Source organism: Apaloderma vittatum, unplaced genomic scaffold, assembly GCF_000703405.1.
Source record: "Apaloderma vittatum isolate BGI_N311 unplaced genomic scaffold, ASM70340v1 scaffold6936, whole genome shotgun sequence".
NCBI classification, from domain to species: domain Eukaryota; kingdom Metazoa; phylum Chordata; class Aves; order Trogoniformes; family Trogonidae; genus Apaloderma; species Apaloderma vittatum.
Genome location: NW_009719945.1, coordinates 19,252 through 37,084, shown reverse-complemented (window position 1 = coordinate 37,084; position 17,833 = coordinate 19,252). Strand labels below are relative to the sequence as shown.

At 40.6% G+C, this 17,833-nt stretch overlaps 1 protein-coding gene across 1 annotated transcript in view; it reads right to left on the bottom strand.

The window, feature by feature from the left end:
* The window catches only part of AP2A2 (adaptor-related protein complex 2, alpha 2 subunit), a 43,127-nt gene that overhangs the window by 6,128 nt on the left and 19,166 nt on the right, over positions 1–17,833 (bottom strand). Inside the window, exons 3-15 of the mRNA XM_009870841.1 lie at positions 15,414–15,556; positions 14,597–14,790; positions 12,317–12,446; positions 11,286–11,387; positions 9,946–10,054; positions 9,142–9,289; positions 8,539–8,707; positions 7,292–7,429; positions 5,886–6,068; positions 4,697–4,794; positions 4,292–4,523; positions 3,307–3,480; positions 1,263–1,426 (exon numbers count right to left, since the gene is read on the bottom strand). Coding sequence (XP_009869143.1) covers positions 1,263–1,426; positions 3,307–3,480; positions 4,292–4,523; positions 4,697–4,794; positions 5,886–6,068; positions 7,292–7,429; positions 8,539–8,707; positions 9,142–9,289; positions 9,946–10,054; positions 11,286–11,387; positions 12,317–12,446; positions 14,597–14,790; positions 15,414–15,556 — 1,984 coding nt within the window. The remainder of the gene's footprint in view (positions 1–1,262; positions 1,427–3,306; positions 3,481–4,291; positions 4,524–4,696; positions 4,795–5,885; positions 6,069–7,291; positions 7,430–8,538; positions 8,708–9,141; positions 9,290–9,945; positions 10,055–11,285; positions 11,388–12,316; positions 12,447–14,596; positions 14,791–15,413; positions 15,557–17,833) is intronic.

The following is a 17,833-nucleotide window of genomic DNA, read 5'->3' as shown; positions in this document are numbered from 1 at the left end:
GCTTTGAAGCAGAGGCCTCACCAACCCGAGAGGCACCTCTGGCTCCAGCTCTTCAAAACACACAAGTATTAAGTGAAGGCAGGAATATCCAGGCACGCACAGAAGGACTTACCCAAAGTAACAGATTAGATACAAGAGTGACAAGAGCACTAAAGAGAGGCAGGAAACTGCAAAAGGCAACTTCTCAGTATCATTAGAGAAGCATTTCATCATCTACAGACAGACAAAGGGGTTGGCAATGCTATACTTTCTTCTGCAGAAAGAGAAAACTTTTTAGGTAATTTTTGCTTAGAAAGCTGCTAGTATTGGTTTCTCTTTTTTTTTTTCCTAAAAAAAGAGAAAAAAGCTCTAATAAGCTTGTGTAACTTCATAAAGTCTTGGTAGTAGCATGATTAAACATCACTTATTGCCTTCCAAGAGAAACAGAGGATCAGGTCTTACTCACTGCAAACGTGCAACAACACATTGCCTAGGATAAAGTTTTGATGAAATCCTCAATGATCCAGGCAGATTAGTTTCACTAATTATGTCTTTTGTATTAAGATGTATCGCAATTTTGTCACATTGTCATTTAAAATTTGGTCTTGGAAATAAATAGCGTAAGACTGCAGAACGTCAAAAGTTTTAGTCAAATAACACTGGAATGTAGCCACAGTGGCTTTTAATATCAACAGGATTAATAATACATTGGACCTATCCTACACCCAGTAATGTAATTATCAAAAAACAAAGCAAAACCCTCAAAAGTACTTGGGATTTTTTCCCCTTTCCACACCTGTTTACCAGATAGTTGCAGGACAATTTAAGTACATCTCGAGATTCTGAGAACCAGTATCTCTGGGCATAACCCATCTCACTGTTTCAGCACCAGCTTGCCATGAAGTGGAGAGATGCAAGAATACTTTATGGAAATAAAAACAAATATTTATAATCAGGCCAGATAAGCCCCAAATTCAAGATGTAGAGATGCACAAGCAGCTTGATTTTAACAAAAGCAAAACCAGCTCAAAAAGCTAGGCAGTACTGTGCAGCTAATATCCTCAGGCTGATCACTACAGACTCAGCTTTCCCATGAGGAGAGGTATTCAAGAGAGACAGCACATCCAGCACAGAGCTCAGGAACCCCTCTCTCACTGCAGTTCCCACCTGGGAATGCATTCAGTAAGCTGGAACAAACCCAGAAGTTACTGTACGTGTTCTTCTCTAACCCTGTCGTAACAGACAAATTCTCCCTCGGATGCCTTACAGGGCGACTTAATTACCTCGCAAAGTTGTCGTCGGAGCCAGGAGCGAGAGGTGCAACCGCAGAAGCCGAGTCTGAAAACACGTCCACCAGGAGGCTGCCGCTAGAAGACGGTGGGGGAGCAGAATTGGTGAGAGGGGCTGCACCCAGGCCCAGCAGATCCGCAGATGGAGAAGGAGTGGACTACGGAAGACAGGACACTTGGGTGTTAGACCGCAGTGAAACTAAACCAAACAGATACCGAAGCTACAGCCAAGCGCCTCTCCCCTCCCCAAACCCAACTTGGAATGGCTGTAGGAGGTTTCATGAACACAGCAATCACCTTGGATTTCAACTCAAGGTCATCTACAGATGCAGTTTTCTTTTTTTAAATTGAAAACAGTTATGTCCATCTAACAGTTCAATTAAAAAAACCCCAAAACCAAACCACAAAAAAACCCTCATCTGTCTAGAATCTACGGAAGAAAGGTAACATTGCCTTCCCCCTCCTTCTCCCTTCTTAATTTCCCTTGAAATCAAAGTACCGCAGGGAATAAAATTCAAATGTGTTTTCTTTCATGAAGAATGGAGGAAATACAGGCAGAGGCTTTTACACACAAACACATCATAGCACCTTCAAAATTTACTACCAGTTTAGTCTGGAACTTTTGCAGCTTGGTAAACCTTACAAAAAGTGTAAAACCTAACCAGCAAAAAAGCAGAGCCTGTACCTAGGTCAAGCTGCAAACGCTAAAGGTAGAGGAAAGACCTATCAGGTGGTGGATTGTTTTCAAATAGAAAAAAAATGAAGTAGCCAGGACAGAGAATCATGCAACAGAGGCCGCATGTGTGCCCAAGACACGTGCAAGAACAAAACATGGACTGTTAAGCAAAATGTTCAGGAATTAGACATCAGCAGCCCACGATCTGCCAGATACGCTAAAGATGAGTCATGGGATGCATCTGGACTGAGCCCGAAATGTTGTTTTTTTGTAAGCCAACTCAGAGTTATATATTCCAAAAACTGGATTTGATGCAGCATAACAAAAAAATTCCCTAGCAAAAAAAAAAAAAATATTCAAAAGTCAATCTGTAATAACCACAAGCAGTTGGAACTCCGATTTGGAACAAATTTTTGACATCTAAGCCAGGGTCACATCAAAGGTACCACAGCAGAGTCGCTTACATCGGTGCAGCCCACGGAGTGAAGCTCATAAAGCGTAACGCATTTCTAACTGCCAGTCACCTCAGTCAAGCTGGCACGCAAACAAAATTTGGCAGCCTTTCTGCTGGAAAGGCATTTCTGCCCATTCACAGATGTTGCACTTGGAACATCTACTCTTACATCCAGCCGTGACTAAGAGTTAAAGGATTACACCTCAACAAACTCAGCAGGGAGTGTGCTATGACATTTCCTCCTCTTTGGTAATCTACTACTACATCTCAAATGTAATTACAAGTTATACTTGCCATTAAAACCAGAAACAAGTATTACATAACGGGAACAATTCCTCCCACCAGCTAGAACTGACAATAAAACACAAAGCCTCAGCTCAGAAGCAGCAAGACTGGGGCCTGACCAGCCACAACTGAGCCCAAACAGTACTGTCAAACATTATATCCACTCAAGGACATCCATGTTAAGTCAAGCATTCTCCACTTCTAGTAAAAACAGTAGCAATCTGACACTAAATGCAAAATACCTACCCAGATAAAGAAAGCAGAACAGCAGAAATTCAAGTTACTCCTCTTAAATATGTTAATTTTATCATCGCGCCTTTGCTGCAATTTCACCAGCAAGGAAACTTCCATTTCTAGGTTTACTGCAATATTTTTCCAAACTAACAATGGCAAAGGAATTCTTTCAGGCTGCAGACATTTGTCCTCATTTACATGAGATTTCCAAAGGAAAACCGTGTCCAAGCACGGGACAGAGGAAAAGCAGCTGTACGGTCCCCTGCTACTTCATAGCAAACATACTTGAGATGAGATGTTTTAAACTCCTAAAAAGCCATTTTAAGGAAACCATTCTTTTCTCACTTGCATGACATCTAAATGACTGAAACAAGAGCTTTTAAACTCACAACAGCACTGGCATTGACAGAGGCAGGTTCAGCGCTTCCGTTCATATCAGAGCTCCTCTCCTTTTTGATCTCTTCCAGGTCAGTAACTGTGCCTGGGCCTTTCTTCTTCTTGAGTTTAGCCAAAATAGAAGACTCCCTCTCTGGAAAGGGAGGCATTTCTTCCAGCACTGTAGCCTTACCACAGAAGAAAAAAAAAAAAGCGTATTAGTTAAACATACAGAAAAAAACCCAAACCACTTCTGAGTCTTTGAGGAGATACACCCTCACAGATTGCACAAGGCAAATGCAGAAGTGATTATTCCCTTGAAAATGACAATGCAGTTTATTTTTCGGTGATGGAGTAGATGTTTTTTAAAAGAAAAAAAGTATTTAAAACCTTCTAAAGTCCTCCCAGGAGCACATCACTTCTCTGGTACAGTGCTACTAAACAAATGGATTATAGAAGACCTAATGGTCCTTAAGTCAAGTAGGCCTAGACTGAACCACAGATTACCCAAGGGTCTAGTTCAGACCTAAGCATTTAATTAGCTGTCAAGACTAAGTGTGTCACGTTCTGTCCAGACCTGAGAGCATCACGTTGAAACATTGTGAACTCCCAGTGTACAAAAAAAATAAAAAATTAATTCAGCACAATTCCAAACTTCCTTTCCACCCCCAAGTAAGTCCTCAAAAGAAAGCAGTAGCCTTTTGGTATTCAAACACTGCAGGATCCTGTGCGACACCAGCTCTCACTGGCTCCCCAGCTCCACATTAGCTTCAATGGTCATTTGTCTTGCTGAAGCAATAACTACATTGATTTTTAGCTCTAAAGCTGACTGCAGCCGAATTAAGTAGACCAAAAAGAATCAGTGTTGATACTGTGGATCCTGAATCCTGCATTAAAATTTCTGAGAAATCAGGTAAGGTTTAGTGGAGTTTACTTGTTGAGAAAAGTCACAGCTAAAGAGTTCTGAATAATAATATTAACAAATACCTTAATACCTACCAATATATCAGTACTGGCAATAGTACTGAGCCTCAGATACTCAACAGCTCTCTGCTGCAGCTCAACATCAGCATTCTTCAGCTGACTGTCGCTGCGCAACACATCTTGAATTGTAGTTTTGATTTCTGGAAACAGGTTCACAAACTTGATGTAGGTGGAGAGAAGCAGAGCTCGAGTGGGAACACTACACAGATGAAACTTGGAATGTAGCAAGTTGAACTGGATGAGAGGACTTAAAAGATGAGAAAAAAAGAATTTGTTCAGTTTTCTGTAGACAAAGTTGTTCAGGCCTTACTAGCAAGAGCCGAATCATTTGTTAACTGGCCTTTAGGACTATTAGCTAGGCATTAAATTCTTTACACAAAGTGTTACTACTTCAGTTCAGTATATTGGAAGGTATTTTACCTTGATCTTGGATCACCTGCTATCAGATTTCCAAATTCTCCCAAGATGTAGCCACCTACTTTGACAAGATTCTCATGGCATGCTGGGGCTTGAAGAGCCTGTAACGACAATAGTCGGTAACATCAGTAAGTCACGTAACATCAATAGTCAGTGGTCTCTAGTGCCTCAAAAACCCCATCTTTTCTGTCACTTCCATGCCCAGTTCTCCAGTCCATTTTCCTGTAAGAGTAGACCATAGGTCTAGGCACTATAGACGGAATGACTTTATAGAAGAGGTTCTAACATAAGTATTACTTGCTGAAGAGCACATAGGCCCATCTAGCAGCACTGTGGACTTCTCAGGACAGATACAGCTACTTCAGTTTCCCTTTACATCTCTAAGGGTGTCAGAAGGATGTTAATACGCTTAATTTAAACCTTACAAGAATGCGCTGAAGGCACCCAAAGCAAAAATAGTCTTTAGTGAGTATGAAGAAACAGAGCAGGGCTGAGTTCTGAAAGTCAGCTTAAACATTCAGGAACAGATATAAAAGAAGCAGAAAGCACATATGAATAATGCAAACAAAGTCAGAGCAACAAGGTCAGACACTTGGAAGTGTTGCTCTTTAATAGTTCAAATCCCAGTTCTCAGATTCAGAACAGAAGGAATGGGTATATGCTTTCAGAAGGATCACCAAGCTATCATTGAGTGCTCTGGATTCCCACACGTGGAAGACAAAAAAACCCCACACCCAAACATGCAAAACCCAAATCCACGCAAAAAAACCCAAACCCACCCAAACAGGCAAGCTGCCCTGTAAAAGGTTTCTATTTTTACTCTATTTCAGTAATTTTACAGGTAATGTCATTTCAGTGTCTTCCACCAATGTAACCAAACAAACTCCCCCCCCTCAAAACAAAACAACAAACCAGCATAGCCCATGCCATGCTCCCTCACTAAAACCAGAAGAATACCAGGCATATTCTACACTGTTTAAGCCAGAGAAGCTTCTCAGCAACTTAATCAATTCTCTGGCTCTGAACATGTATGATGCGTTACAGAAAGCTTCAGCAGCATTTTGTTGGAATATTCAAGCCCATGTTTCGACTTGCCCCTAGTACAGCGAAGCACACACACCTGGTGTATCACGTAAGTCTTTACTTAATTGCTGCCTCATTTTGAAAGGGAATTGACAACAGTTATTCTCACCTCAAAAACAGTCTTTGCTGCATACCCTTGAACATCATCCCTGTTGATGACGATCTGAATAACTCGATACCACACTTCTTCACTGACATAGTCACCAGCAATGCGGATCAGGTTCAGGATGGTATCCACATACCAGGTATAATCCACCGCGTACTTCTCGGCTAGAATTGCAACTTTCAGAACCTGGACACGCAAAAAGAGAATCAAGAAAGTTGATTGGCTTCCACTAGAGGCTGTGCACCACGATTCACTTCCGTACACACCAAAGTGATACCCTGCGGTAGCCCAGAAGCCTCAGTTTCAGATGCACCCGCTTGCTCCCACAACCAAGGGGAAACGTGAACACGGAACTTGTGTGCTGGGTACAAAATGCTTTCCTCATAACACATTCAAATATGTTGCATCTCTGGCTTTTCAACCGTGCACCTAAGTTATCAAGAACAATTTATTGATCAGCTTTTGTTTGCTATCAAAACATCATCTAAACCTTCAACAAGACAGGACCAAGTAGGAAAATGGAGAGCTCAAATAAAAAAAAAGCAGAAACTCTGAGTCTCCAACTGTTTTTCTCAGGTAATACTAAGACACATCTATCCTGAAGCAAACTCAGCACAGGAAGAGATCTCCACGTCATTTGCTATCGCTTGCGTTTACACTGGCCTGTTCATTTACAGGTAGCAAACAAACAGAACATTCACATTATCTGCCAAGTCAGCGTAGATCACACCGAGACGGTACGAGAGGTAAACCAACCAACATTTTATTCTATGGTAACTTCTCCCATCAAGAAACTTTAGCACCTAAGCTAAATAATTAGCAGAAGTACAGGTTTTTGTTTTCATTTTAGGAAGGTCATTAAATGAGTATTTCAACTTTTGCATTTTTCGCCTGCTGGGAAGCAAGAGAGAAATAGGTATCATGCTTCTCTTAGCTGATTATAAGCTACTGGTTTGGGGAATATTTAGACAGAGAATGTTCATGCAGCACACACAGTACAGAGTTCTACCTACAAGTATTTAGTAGCTTCAAAAATGAGAGTGATACACAGTTGATTAGAGTAGGACATAACCCTCAGATCCAGATATTGTATTTGCTCAAGCACGGACAACATTCACTTTCTATATCCAGTGCCCTAAGATCAAGATTAGTTTTGAAAATACTTAGTTTCCAAGATTTCTCTGCTCACCTTCTGCACTACTTTAACCTAAGCAAGCAACGCTCTCTGCTATTAGACTACAAACTTAGATATTTTTTGTGTGTGGTTTTTTTGTTTGGTTGGGTTTTTTTAAGAAAATATCATGTAAAGGAGTGTCTATCACAGACTATCCAACATCCCAATCAATAAATGACGCATACGGTGCTAAAGGCAGCTAGGAAAAAAAAGTAAGGGAACATAAATATCTCACAATTTCTTCTCTGATGGAATAATCGGCAGTCTCCAAGTAATTCAGCATTTCAGCCACAATCTGCTGGGCATTGCTTCGGTCACACATCGCGTACAGGAGATCCACAGCTCTTTGTCGTACACTTACATCTCTTTCAGTCTGCAAAAGGACACCCAGCAAAAGGTCAAGATGATTTCACTTTTCTTTGAAAAGCACATGCAACTTACTGGATGCATGAAATCTACTATAATCCATAGTCAAATTTAAAGCAAACACATTTTCATAATCTTTCAGATGCAGCATGAACTTAGATTTACTCTTCAGATTCGCTATTGAGATTCTCATGTTATTCGCACTTTCAGTCACCTTGAAAGAGGCCACCGGAGACTCAGACAGGTTTTAGGTAATACTACAAAAATTCACAACAGGTCTTTTTTTTCTGTAGTATACACGTTCAAATCTGTGCAAGTGCTGAAAAGACAGAGGAGCTCGTACAGAATACTTCACTATTACCCTAATCGGGCTGAATGAGTCTGTGGTCCAGGGTGTGGTGGTTAACTAATTCCACCAAATGCCCTAATAATTGGCTGAAACTGTCAAATTGTCACCAGGCCAAAGGACATTTGGCCACCTGTAGGGCTAGGACTGAGCTCACTCTGCAGAAGCTGCTAGAACAGGTGTGTACTTTAAAAGTTACACAAAGGTACTGACGCACTACAGCCTGAGCTTGGGAGAAAACAACGCAAGTACATTTATATGCAAATCAGTCTTCCTTTTTTGACTTCTGCTTTTGCATGCAAACATGGCCTGGGAATGTGTCCTTCTCACTTCCTGACTTTCTGGTTCTGCAGTGGATGCTGATCTGCTCTAATGCTCCCCATAAGCTACTGCTGTGAAGGAACAGTGTCTGGTACCACCAGACAGTACTACAACAAATTCTTCCCAGCGTTTGTCACTTTGAAATCTCACATTTTGAAAGAATTATCCATCTTCAGTCTACAGCTGGAGGAGATACTAAAGTGTTACAGGGCCCACAGCTACAAGTATCAGATTTACCAGCAAGCTGCAGAAATAAACTGAAGTTGACCTCCAGCACTGCCAGCACTGCAAGAATTTGCACAATTAAGCAGACTTCTGAGAATAACTTATTTGGTCCCCAGGGATGATTAGCTTAATTTGGGATAGGGGGCTTGGAGCAGTGGGGGAGAGGGCACTGAGACAGGGGAGAAGACGACACTCGACACAGACTGCACACTTAAAATATTTACCTTCAGCGCATTGATAACTGTTTCTATGTGTGTTTTCACAGCCTCATGTGAGAATTCAGAGCTGGCAAGCGTGCACATGCTTTCCAGTGCTAGGTAACGCAAATTAGTTTCTCGGTGCTGCAAGAACTGACCTAGCTGGTTACAGGCACGGACTAGAAGATTTGGCTCACTGCACAGAACAGGAGAGAAAGTGAAAGGGTTAAAAGCAACAGGTTTGAGAACACCCAACACAGAATACTATTTCTACAGTGAAAATATCTTAAAAGCCTTGAAGTGTCTTCTAGAATGCCCTGCTGGTGAAATGAACATTCACATACTGTGAGTAAATAATCTCTGTTGGATTAGAGTGGTGGTGTCAAAAAAACACCATCAAAACCCAGAAGCAGCAAAAAATAAAGCATTAAAAAAATATGCTGACAGCACCACAGTTTGTTAATGCTGTTCAATTCCATTGCTGCAGTTGTGCTCCAATCTAGCAGGCAGCTTCATACTCCCTTCTCCTCCCCTTCCCCCCCATGTAAAATTCCATTTAGTGCTCAAGACAAAGTCACAGCTTTCCACTTAAAAAAGTCCTCTCCTAACAGAGGTGTTCTCCCAGCTCACCTGTCATGATGTATAATTAGACTTATTGCTTCAAACAGCACAGCGTTCTTTGCATTTGAGTGTTGGACTTTCTTGGACTTTGGTGGCTCCTGTGCTTTGTTCAGAATAGTTTCCAGGCATTCTGTTAAACGACCACGTACCGCAGGGTCTTCTGGAGAAGAACAAGCCGTTGGACAACTTCATTTTGCACAACACCCTAAGCTCTACCTTAGGCCTTCCACCTTCCTAAATCTGAATACACTGAAGTATTCTGATACAATAACACAACACCCTAAGCTCTACCTTAGGCCTTCCCCCTTCCTAAATCTGAATACACTTAAGTATTCTGATACAATACAACCAGTTTCCCCTCCCCTAAGAGACAGCTGAAAGAAGAATTCTAAGCCATGGTTCTATTTGGGTGAGAACACTGTAAGATATTTTAAGGCTTTAATGTAGCTGATAACATTAAAGAGCACTTAAAATGGCTATTTCAAATGGTTTATAAGATGCACGCTGGTTTGACACTTTGCTTTAAGCTAAGTGGCTTTTTGAATGATGTTGAATTGAGAGCACTTAAAATGGCTATTTCAAATGGTTTTTAAGATGCACGCTGGTTTGACACTTTGCTCTAAGCTGCCTTTATGAATTATGTTGCATTAAATTTTAACAATCTAAAACACTTAAGAGTACAGACTTTAGTATTCTTGTCTTAAGACAATGTGCTTCTACCCCAAGTTACAGTAACGCTGCGACATAGCAGCTCTTTGAAGACAGCGTGCTCTTCCTCACAAGAAGAGATCCCTGTTGCGATCTGTGCGTTACCTGGAGGAGGATAGCACTGTAACAGCCGCAGAAGTTTCACAGATAACCAAGGAGCAGGAACAAAGTAGTACGTATAGTCCTGAAGATCTGTTGACGCAGAAGTTACAATCTGTAAAACAGGCAGAGAGAGCGTGTCAGCTACGGACGTGATGCACAGTTATGAGAAGGACCCAAAGAACACTGTACGTCACCTTCAACAGAGGCTTACAAAACTCACTAGCTATGATTAATCCAGCAGATTAATTAGGTGCAAGTCATACTATGAGCATACTGTGAGGTCCCTTAGTAACAGAAATTCAGTTTATAGATACTGCAGTCTAGGGAAAACACACTGGCTTTTCTTACAAATGAAGATGACCATCTTGTAGCACCAAAGCATTTAACTAGAAGCCTGACTTTCTTTGGTCCAGCAATTCATAGATTCAGCCAACAGAAAACCTAAATACAGCATCAGAGCTGACTGCTACTAGGTGAACTTGGAATTCCAGCACAAGATGCTGTGACAGACTGAACTACAGCAGAAGAACCAACACCCTCGGGCATATTCATACTCCAGAGCAAAGAACAGATAGCTCTGATATAAGAGGGTTATATGCATAGTGAAATGTGATAAGGAACACATTTGGTTTCTGAGGAAGTACCCCTCTTCAAGGATTTCTTTCCCCTTTTCACTCAAGGGTAAGGATGACTTTGGCACTAGCTTTGCTCAAAGAAATTCCAATTCTTGCTGCCCTGTGACAGAACAGTTGTGCACTTCCCTCGGCAGTCCCTTGCTTTTAAAGTATATAGACAAAAATCTTCGTATTGGAGAAAGTTAAATTTCTCTGAACTACCAGTAATTTGGAGTATAACCCTGCATAAATCAGGGTCCAGCTCAAAAGAGGGAACAGGAAGAAGATCATCTTGTAAAATCAGATAAAGCTGAAAGTACAGGCTCTATTTCTGAGTGCTCTGTGCCAAAATTTGCAGAATCAGTCTTTGATCCAACTACTCTTCAGTGTTATATTAACATAAAGTAATGATTAAAACCGCAGCTTTCAAATACAAGCAGCTGAGAACGACAGGCACCTTTTTCTACATAAACATGGAGCACAGCAAGGATTACAGCAAGAAAGTCTGGTCAAGCTAATGGAGATTTCTGCCCTGGTAAGCAACGAGTGTTAAGAGGTTAGCTGAACCAGCTATATGAACTGAAGCTGAATCAACTTCACTTTTAACGGCACACTAAACTAATCTGACCTAGAAAGTTGAGTAAATAACCAACAGTAAGCTAACCTGACCTAGAAAGCCAAGTAAACTAAGCAACAGTGAAGAACTATCAGGGTTATCATTGGACTCACTCTGCTTAACCTAGACACTGCCAAGGAGACTGAAGTTTTAAACTCTTCTGGGTTCTTCTGTGCCAAAGTCGTAATCAGACTTGTAGCTGCAGTAACCACACCCTAGGAAGAAAAAAAAAAAAATACAAAACCATTCAATTTTGTAACAGTTTCAGATACGGCCCATTAACACTTTCACTTAAAGTATATTTTAATGTACAACAACACTAAGTTTATCCCCACTAAAGCTCCACATTAAAAGCCCTTGATCTGGCTGGCAGCTAGACTAACTGCCCATCTTCAAAATCCAAGAGGATTTTCAACAACTGCCATGCTTGCAGAGCATTTCATGCTCGTTCTGTACTAGCTTTGTCTCCAGTTTGGATAGTACATCTAAAACAAGAGAGTTATGTTAAAATAAAGCCTGGCTGTAAACTACCTTATTACACAAGAAAAATATGAGTCGAAGAAATCAGATGCAGCAAATCATCCAGGAAAGAATTCTGACTGCCACAAACGAAGAGAGGGGGCTTTGTGTAACACAGACACTTTATATTACTGTGGACTAAAGCACTCCTATTACTACTGAAGCACAGGTCCTAAATAAACTTACTTGCACAAAGTAACTAGTCAAGGCGAAAAACAGAGTTGGTTATCTAGAACAACAGGATTTTCTGAACCAGTAAGATAAGAACATCATAGGACAAGGAAATCCAAGCAGTACAGGTCTAATAAGGCCTAAGAAAAATAATATTACACCTATGCAATGACTTAGGTTCACTAGGCACAAGATTAATTTATTTGCAGCCAGAGGAAAAGAAGAACTTGTGCATACTAGTCTTGTATCTCAAAGAAAAATGTAAATAAAGCTTTATTAAAAATGAATATTACAGTAACTCAAAAGGACAACATATTCCATTTCCCTTCCCAAGCCTAAACAGCAGCCACTTGCTTGAAAGACTTGAAAAGAAATAAATAAGAGTATTTAACAGCAGAGAAGACATCGTTCTCTATACAGAGTAGGCCCAAGAAATGTAACAAAGCTGATTTACCAAGTGCTGGTCATTGAGGAGATGCACAACTCTAGAGGTCCAGTCTCCCATGGGTACAAGGTCAGGAGAAGTTCTATACAAACGCAGCAAGCACAGGGCAGCGCTCTGCTTCACGCTATCCATAGTATCTCTGCAAGACATAAATGTGCATTTTAAACACAGCGGTTAAGTCACAGCAGTACTTGCAGGCCAGCATTATGCCAGTCTTTGAGCTCACTCAGCATCCCTGGCCAGGGTTTGAAACAGAGGTTCACTACATCCTTCTTATATTGCAGTATATGTTCTTTGTAATTTTGTCCAGCAAGTTTCACTAGTCAAGCTTTCAACCACTACACATGTCCAGTAGCCTCTGTAATAATTCTCTGCAACCTGAAGTGATATTTCACATCCTTTTATCAGAACTGAAAGTTCATCGTTAGATGGGCACAAGCTTATCTACTCATGAGAACAAACTTCTTTCAAAACGACTCAAGTGGATTAAGGTATATTATAATATATATTATTAGGCATGTGACCAAAGCTGGATCTCTTCAAGAGGTCCTGTATATCAGATAAGAGTCATTAACTAAACACCTTAATTACCTACAGCTAACTTGCAAGTGATCGAGCTACCACCAAGCATGCGACTCAAATCCATTCCCCTTGCCAGCTATGCTGCTGGCACAGAAAGGGACCATTGGAGGAGCAGCCTGCTGCTATTCCAGTTCGGTGAACTCCTTTTCACGAAGCAGCCAATCAAGCATTTTGTACATTGCACAAACAAGCTAAAGACACATACAGAGCAGTCGCACTGAACATTTTAAGAGGCAATTTACACCTCGCAGTCTTGGTTAAATATGTTCAGTAACCTCCACATTCCCAGTAGAAGTTCAATCCACCTATTCTTTATGAATTTACCAATTTTCCATGAGATCATATTATACCCTGGTTAAAAAACACAAAACACAAACCTATTCCTCTCCTCCCTGTCCACTCCAACTTACACTGAAGCCAAGAGCACTACTCTAAAGCTGCAAATGCAACCGACAGTGCTCACTCGGCACAGGTCACTTAGATATGACATGTACACATACACATTTTATACGCATCCTCTGAGAAATGCAGAAGAAACGAGGCCCTGAAGACTGATCTCGGAACACACATGCAGCTCAAAGGTCAAACAAGCCTGAATTGCAGGTGCTGTGCTCTGCCTGCAGTTGATGACCCTAAGTGAAACTTTGGGAACCTTTTAAGGTTATCATGTTAAAGGCCATGGCTCATCATCGCAGTGGCACCTCCAGCGTACTACAGGAAGAACAGCACCTGGCAAGGGCAGCGCAGGACAGGACAGCAATAAGCCTGACAGGGGCCCAGAACATGCCATCTCTAAACACGTGCTCTTAAACAGGGAATTCTGTCTGGGAAGGGGAGAATCTATCCTGTAATTCCACTTATTTCCATACTGAGTATCAGGTGTCAGCTGCTTATTCTTCTTTTTCTGGTCCACACTACATTTCAGCTCTGCAAAACAGTACGTGTCCAAGTGTGGCATTACAGAGACACTACTTCCAGAGTTCAGAAGAATTTCTTAAGACTTCTGCCACAACTTGGTATCACGTTATATACTTCCTCTTGTCACCAACTCGGAAAACACACATAACGGACACAAAACTAGCATTGCATAAGCAACATCTGCAAGCTCCACTGCCTGACATTTAGAGCACCAATACAGTTCTTGCGCAACATGTTACTTTTTTATATTAAACACAAGAACTTAAGTTTGTTATAAAACAGGATCCAAGCATATTCCAAACTGCTTCGTATTCCCAAGAGTTTAAAAGCACTCTTTGCACTGAGACACGTTAATTTGCAAAAGAAATTAGCCCTGCAATCACAAGTTTCATTTTAGATTTACTTAACTACAGCTCCAGACGTGTGCCAGGTCTGTTTAGAGACTTCTAGCTATACAAAGACAAAGCTAGAAAGCTGGTGGTGACTACTTGCCGTTTACACGAATTGCTGTTTACACGGCTAGTAGAAGAAGCAAGAAAGCTCACACAGCACCATATTCTCACATTCCTTATGAGGTCAGCACCTCTCAAATAAGAACTTCAGTTTATAACAAGATTCTCTTTAGGTTCATTTTTCAGGAGAGATAAGTAAAACATACACATTCGAGGCAGGTTCACTGTCTTACATTGATACAGAACAAACACTGGATCACAAGAAAGCTGTAAAAGCTTTTTCAAGACCTTGACAGATTCTTAATTTCCATGTCGTAAGGAGGCACATCATACCTACCCAGCTACAAGTATTTTGGGGATTTCTCCAGCAAACGCCTCAGCCATTTCCCGGCTACCCACGTTAGCGATACAGTGCAGAGCAAGTCCCATGAAGGTGGGGTTGCGGCTGGCCAGATCATTCTTGATTGCATTGTTTATTAAGCGAATCAGCTCACTGTTAGAGTTCACTAGTACGGAGATGAAGAGATATCCCTGTAATTCAGAAAAAGGAAAATGAAAATTGATTTTACCTGACTTTAATTATGCTTTCTGTCAATGCCACAAGTAATTCTTTGCGACGCAACTGTTCTCTGATACCAAATATATGGGCAGAAATATATACTTAGTCTTTCTAGCTTTTGCTGTGCTATCTAGGTGAAGTAAACAAAAATAAGTAAGTTTAGTGTTTACTGTATCAGTTTAAGTGTTTCAATCTACTTCAGCACATACTCACAAGACTGTTTTAGATGAATGGGAACAAATCAAGAATTTTGCTGACTATTCAGACGCAAGGAAGTTATAGGTATTTGATAAACACAACCTTACCTAGGAAGATTGAAAGAGCCATTCTGAAAATTAAAAGGTTACTTCTCTTTTAATGCGAGGCTCGAGGCAGTCTCTCCACACTAGTAATTTTACACAGAGTGCATGTTTTAGCTTTTACATTTCGTACAGGACTCTGCGTGCAAGGGTGTTCCAACTTCAGAAGCACTGCTAAATCCAAAAGAGTGCCTTAAGAGGGGAGGGTGGGAGCAATGATGTCCTTTACAGACAACTCAGTTGAGGCAAGATATTCGACAGAACAGCTTATCTGTTATAGAGACTGAGTTACTCACAATTTGTTTCTCTGTGTATCTATTGGAACTGAGCAGGTTTACAGCCTCCATGTGACCAAAGTCAATGTCATGCCCCAGGAGAAAGATGAAAAGCAGTTTACAGACATATTTTTTCTTACTGTAACCATCCAAAGCCTTGTCACCTGGAAAGCAGAGAAACAAAGAACTATTAAGTCTATATTGTTCCAATTTCTGGTTCTCTTTCCTCAGTTCTGCTGAGGTATCACATCTTACAGTAAGAAGACTTACAGTCGTACCTAGCAATTAAAGTTTCACATTTGACTCACTATGCACCACCCTAGAGAAGAGGGGCAAAACAAAGGTTCAGCCATTACAGAAGTGGGAATTTCCCAAATTAAGTACAGTATTTCACCTTTCATTCACTCTACATCAAGAAAATGCTAAATATATTCACTTATCTCTGATTTAAAGGACTACAAGTGTTTATATAATTTTGTGCTAAACACACAAAAGTTACCACAGACCGTCATCAACACATCAGACAATTTCACAACACATGGGTTTAAAAAAAAAAATAAAAATTATTCCCAGTCACAGAACACAGGTAGCTTGTAACCCTTCCTAATGGTCTGAGAGAGAAAAATGCATAACTCTGAAAAAGCTGAGTTGTCACTGAATCAACAAAACATTCACATTATACTAGCTTTAAATTCACATTATACTAATTATAAATATTCTAAATCTAAAATTCATTTATGAGGAAAAAAAAAATAAATACCCCCAAATTCTGAAGATTTTCACATTAATTCCATTTACCATTATGTATATCCTGAAGGACATTCAGGAAGCAATGCTATCACTTAGTCCCTGAATTATCCTGCTATGTCCTTAAAGTATTTTCTTGCTATGAGGCAGTACATACATACTTTCTAATTTTCCTCATTCTGCTAAGAGCAGCTATATGTCTTCTGTACACAGTCTCTTATTATTATAAACTAATTATCAAACCTTTATCACAGTAAAAGGTATTAATACACTTCCTGAGGTGCACCACAGTAGAGAACTCAGCAGCAACAAAATAAAACCAGCAAGTCTTTTCAGAAAGGTAGAGCTATAACCCAAAGCCTTGAAAAAGCACGTGAAATGAGATTGCCATCAGAGTTTTAAAGCATTTGTAAAATGAAAACATTGATAAGTGTTTCAGAGAAGAAAAGAGCAGCATAAACAGGCCTTTTGTTGCAGTACTGCTGTGATTCAGAAGCTTGTAAAAGCTCCACGGAACAGTAGTTCATCAAGCTGACCTTTTCCTGAGATGGGCTACATAGGAAAATACATTTTTTGCAGAACATTCTCTCCCTGCCCCAAATCAGGAGATAAAGGAGTATCCACTAAATCAGGCAAGCCTGAATGCTAGAGTTCACTCAGAGAAGCAATTTTGATAAGAGGCTGCTGCCTAAACGGCTCTCCAAGCTCCTTAGCCTCCGCATTCAGGCCCCAGATAACCGGCCTGTCAGATCAGGGTGTACTCCTTACTGACAGCAAGGTCAGCCAGAACAGCACAGCGTCAAGGAAACTTTAATAAGATATCCCTAACTCACTGCCCCACCAAGAAATGCTCCAAGATACATTATACTTTAAAATACTTCAGATTTATGTAATAGGCAGCTAATCTATAATAAAGAATGTGAGTAGCACAGAAGATTCTCCTCGTTCCTTTTCCTGCACTGGTGCAGAAGCAGGTTAGATCTCCAAAGCCACGCACACCTACAGCTCCCACAGAGCTCCCACAGCTTTGGCTGTACAAAACCAACAAGAACCTACTGCTGTGGGCTTACACTTCGTGAAGGAACGAACACTGCATGGCCTCACACACCAACGGTAACGCCAAGGGAAAGCATCCGGGCACACTGAAGTAGACAATAAAAGGTTCTGCCTACAGGCTGCAACTATGCATTTTAGGGGGTTGCTTTCTATTTGGACTCTAGAAACACCTTTGATTAAGTTTGATTTCAGCTGAGAAAAATCTAAACACAACTTACATTTTAATATGGACAATGATACCCTTCAAATGTGAGTCTGATATTTTTTTTTTTATTTTTTTTTTGCATTTTAATATGGACAATGATACCCTTCAAATATGAGTCTGATATATATATTTTATTTTTTTTTTTTGTGACTGGCACACACAGCATATCAGCTGACAACAAAAAAGAAGCTTTACCTTAAAGCTATTTTTATGCTGTGCAAAGAAAAGTTGCCTTCAGGTCCATACCAAAGAAGCTAATACTTGTCACATTTTACTTATATACATGACAGAAGACACGAGTGACAGTGAAATCTCGCTATACTGCATCCCATCAGGGTCCTCTGACAGCAGCCAGCTCTGCAGAAAGCTGCCCAAAGACATGTTTTCTTCAAGTCACATTTACAGTTTGCTGCCATAAGGCTATTTTCCTGCT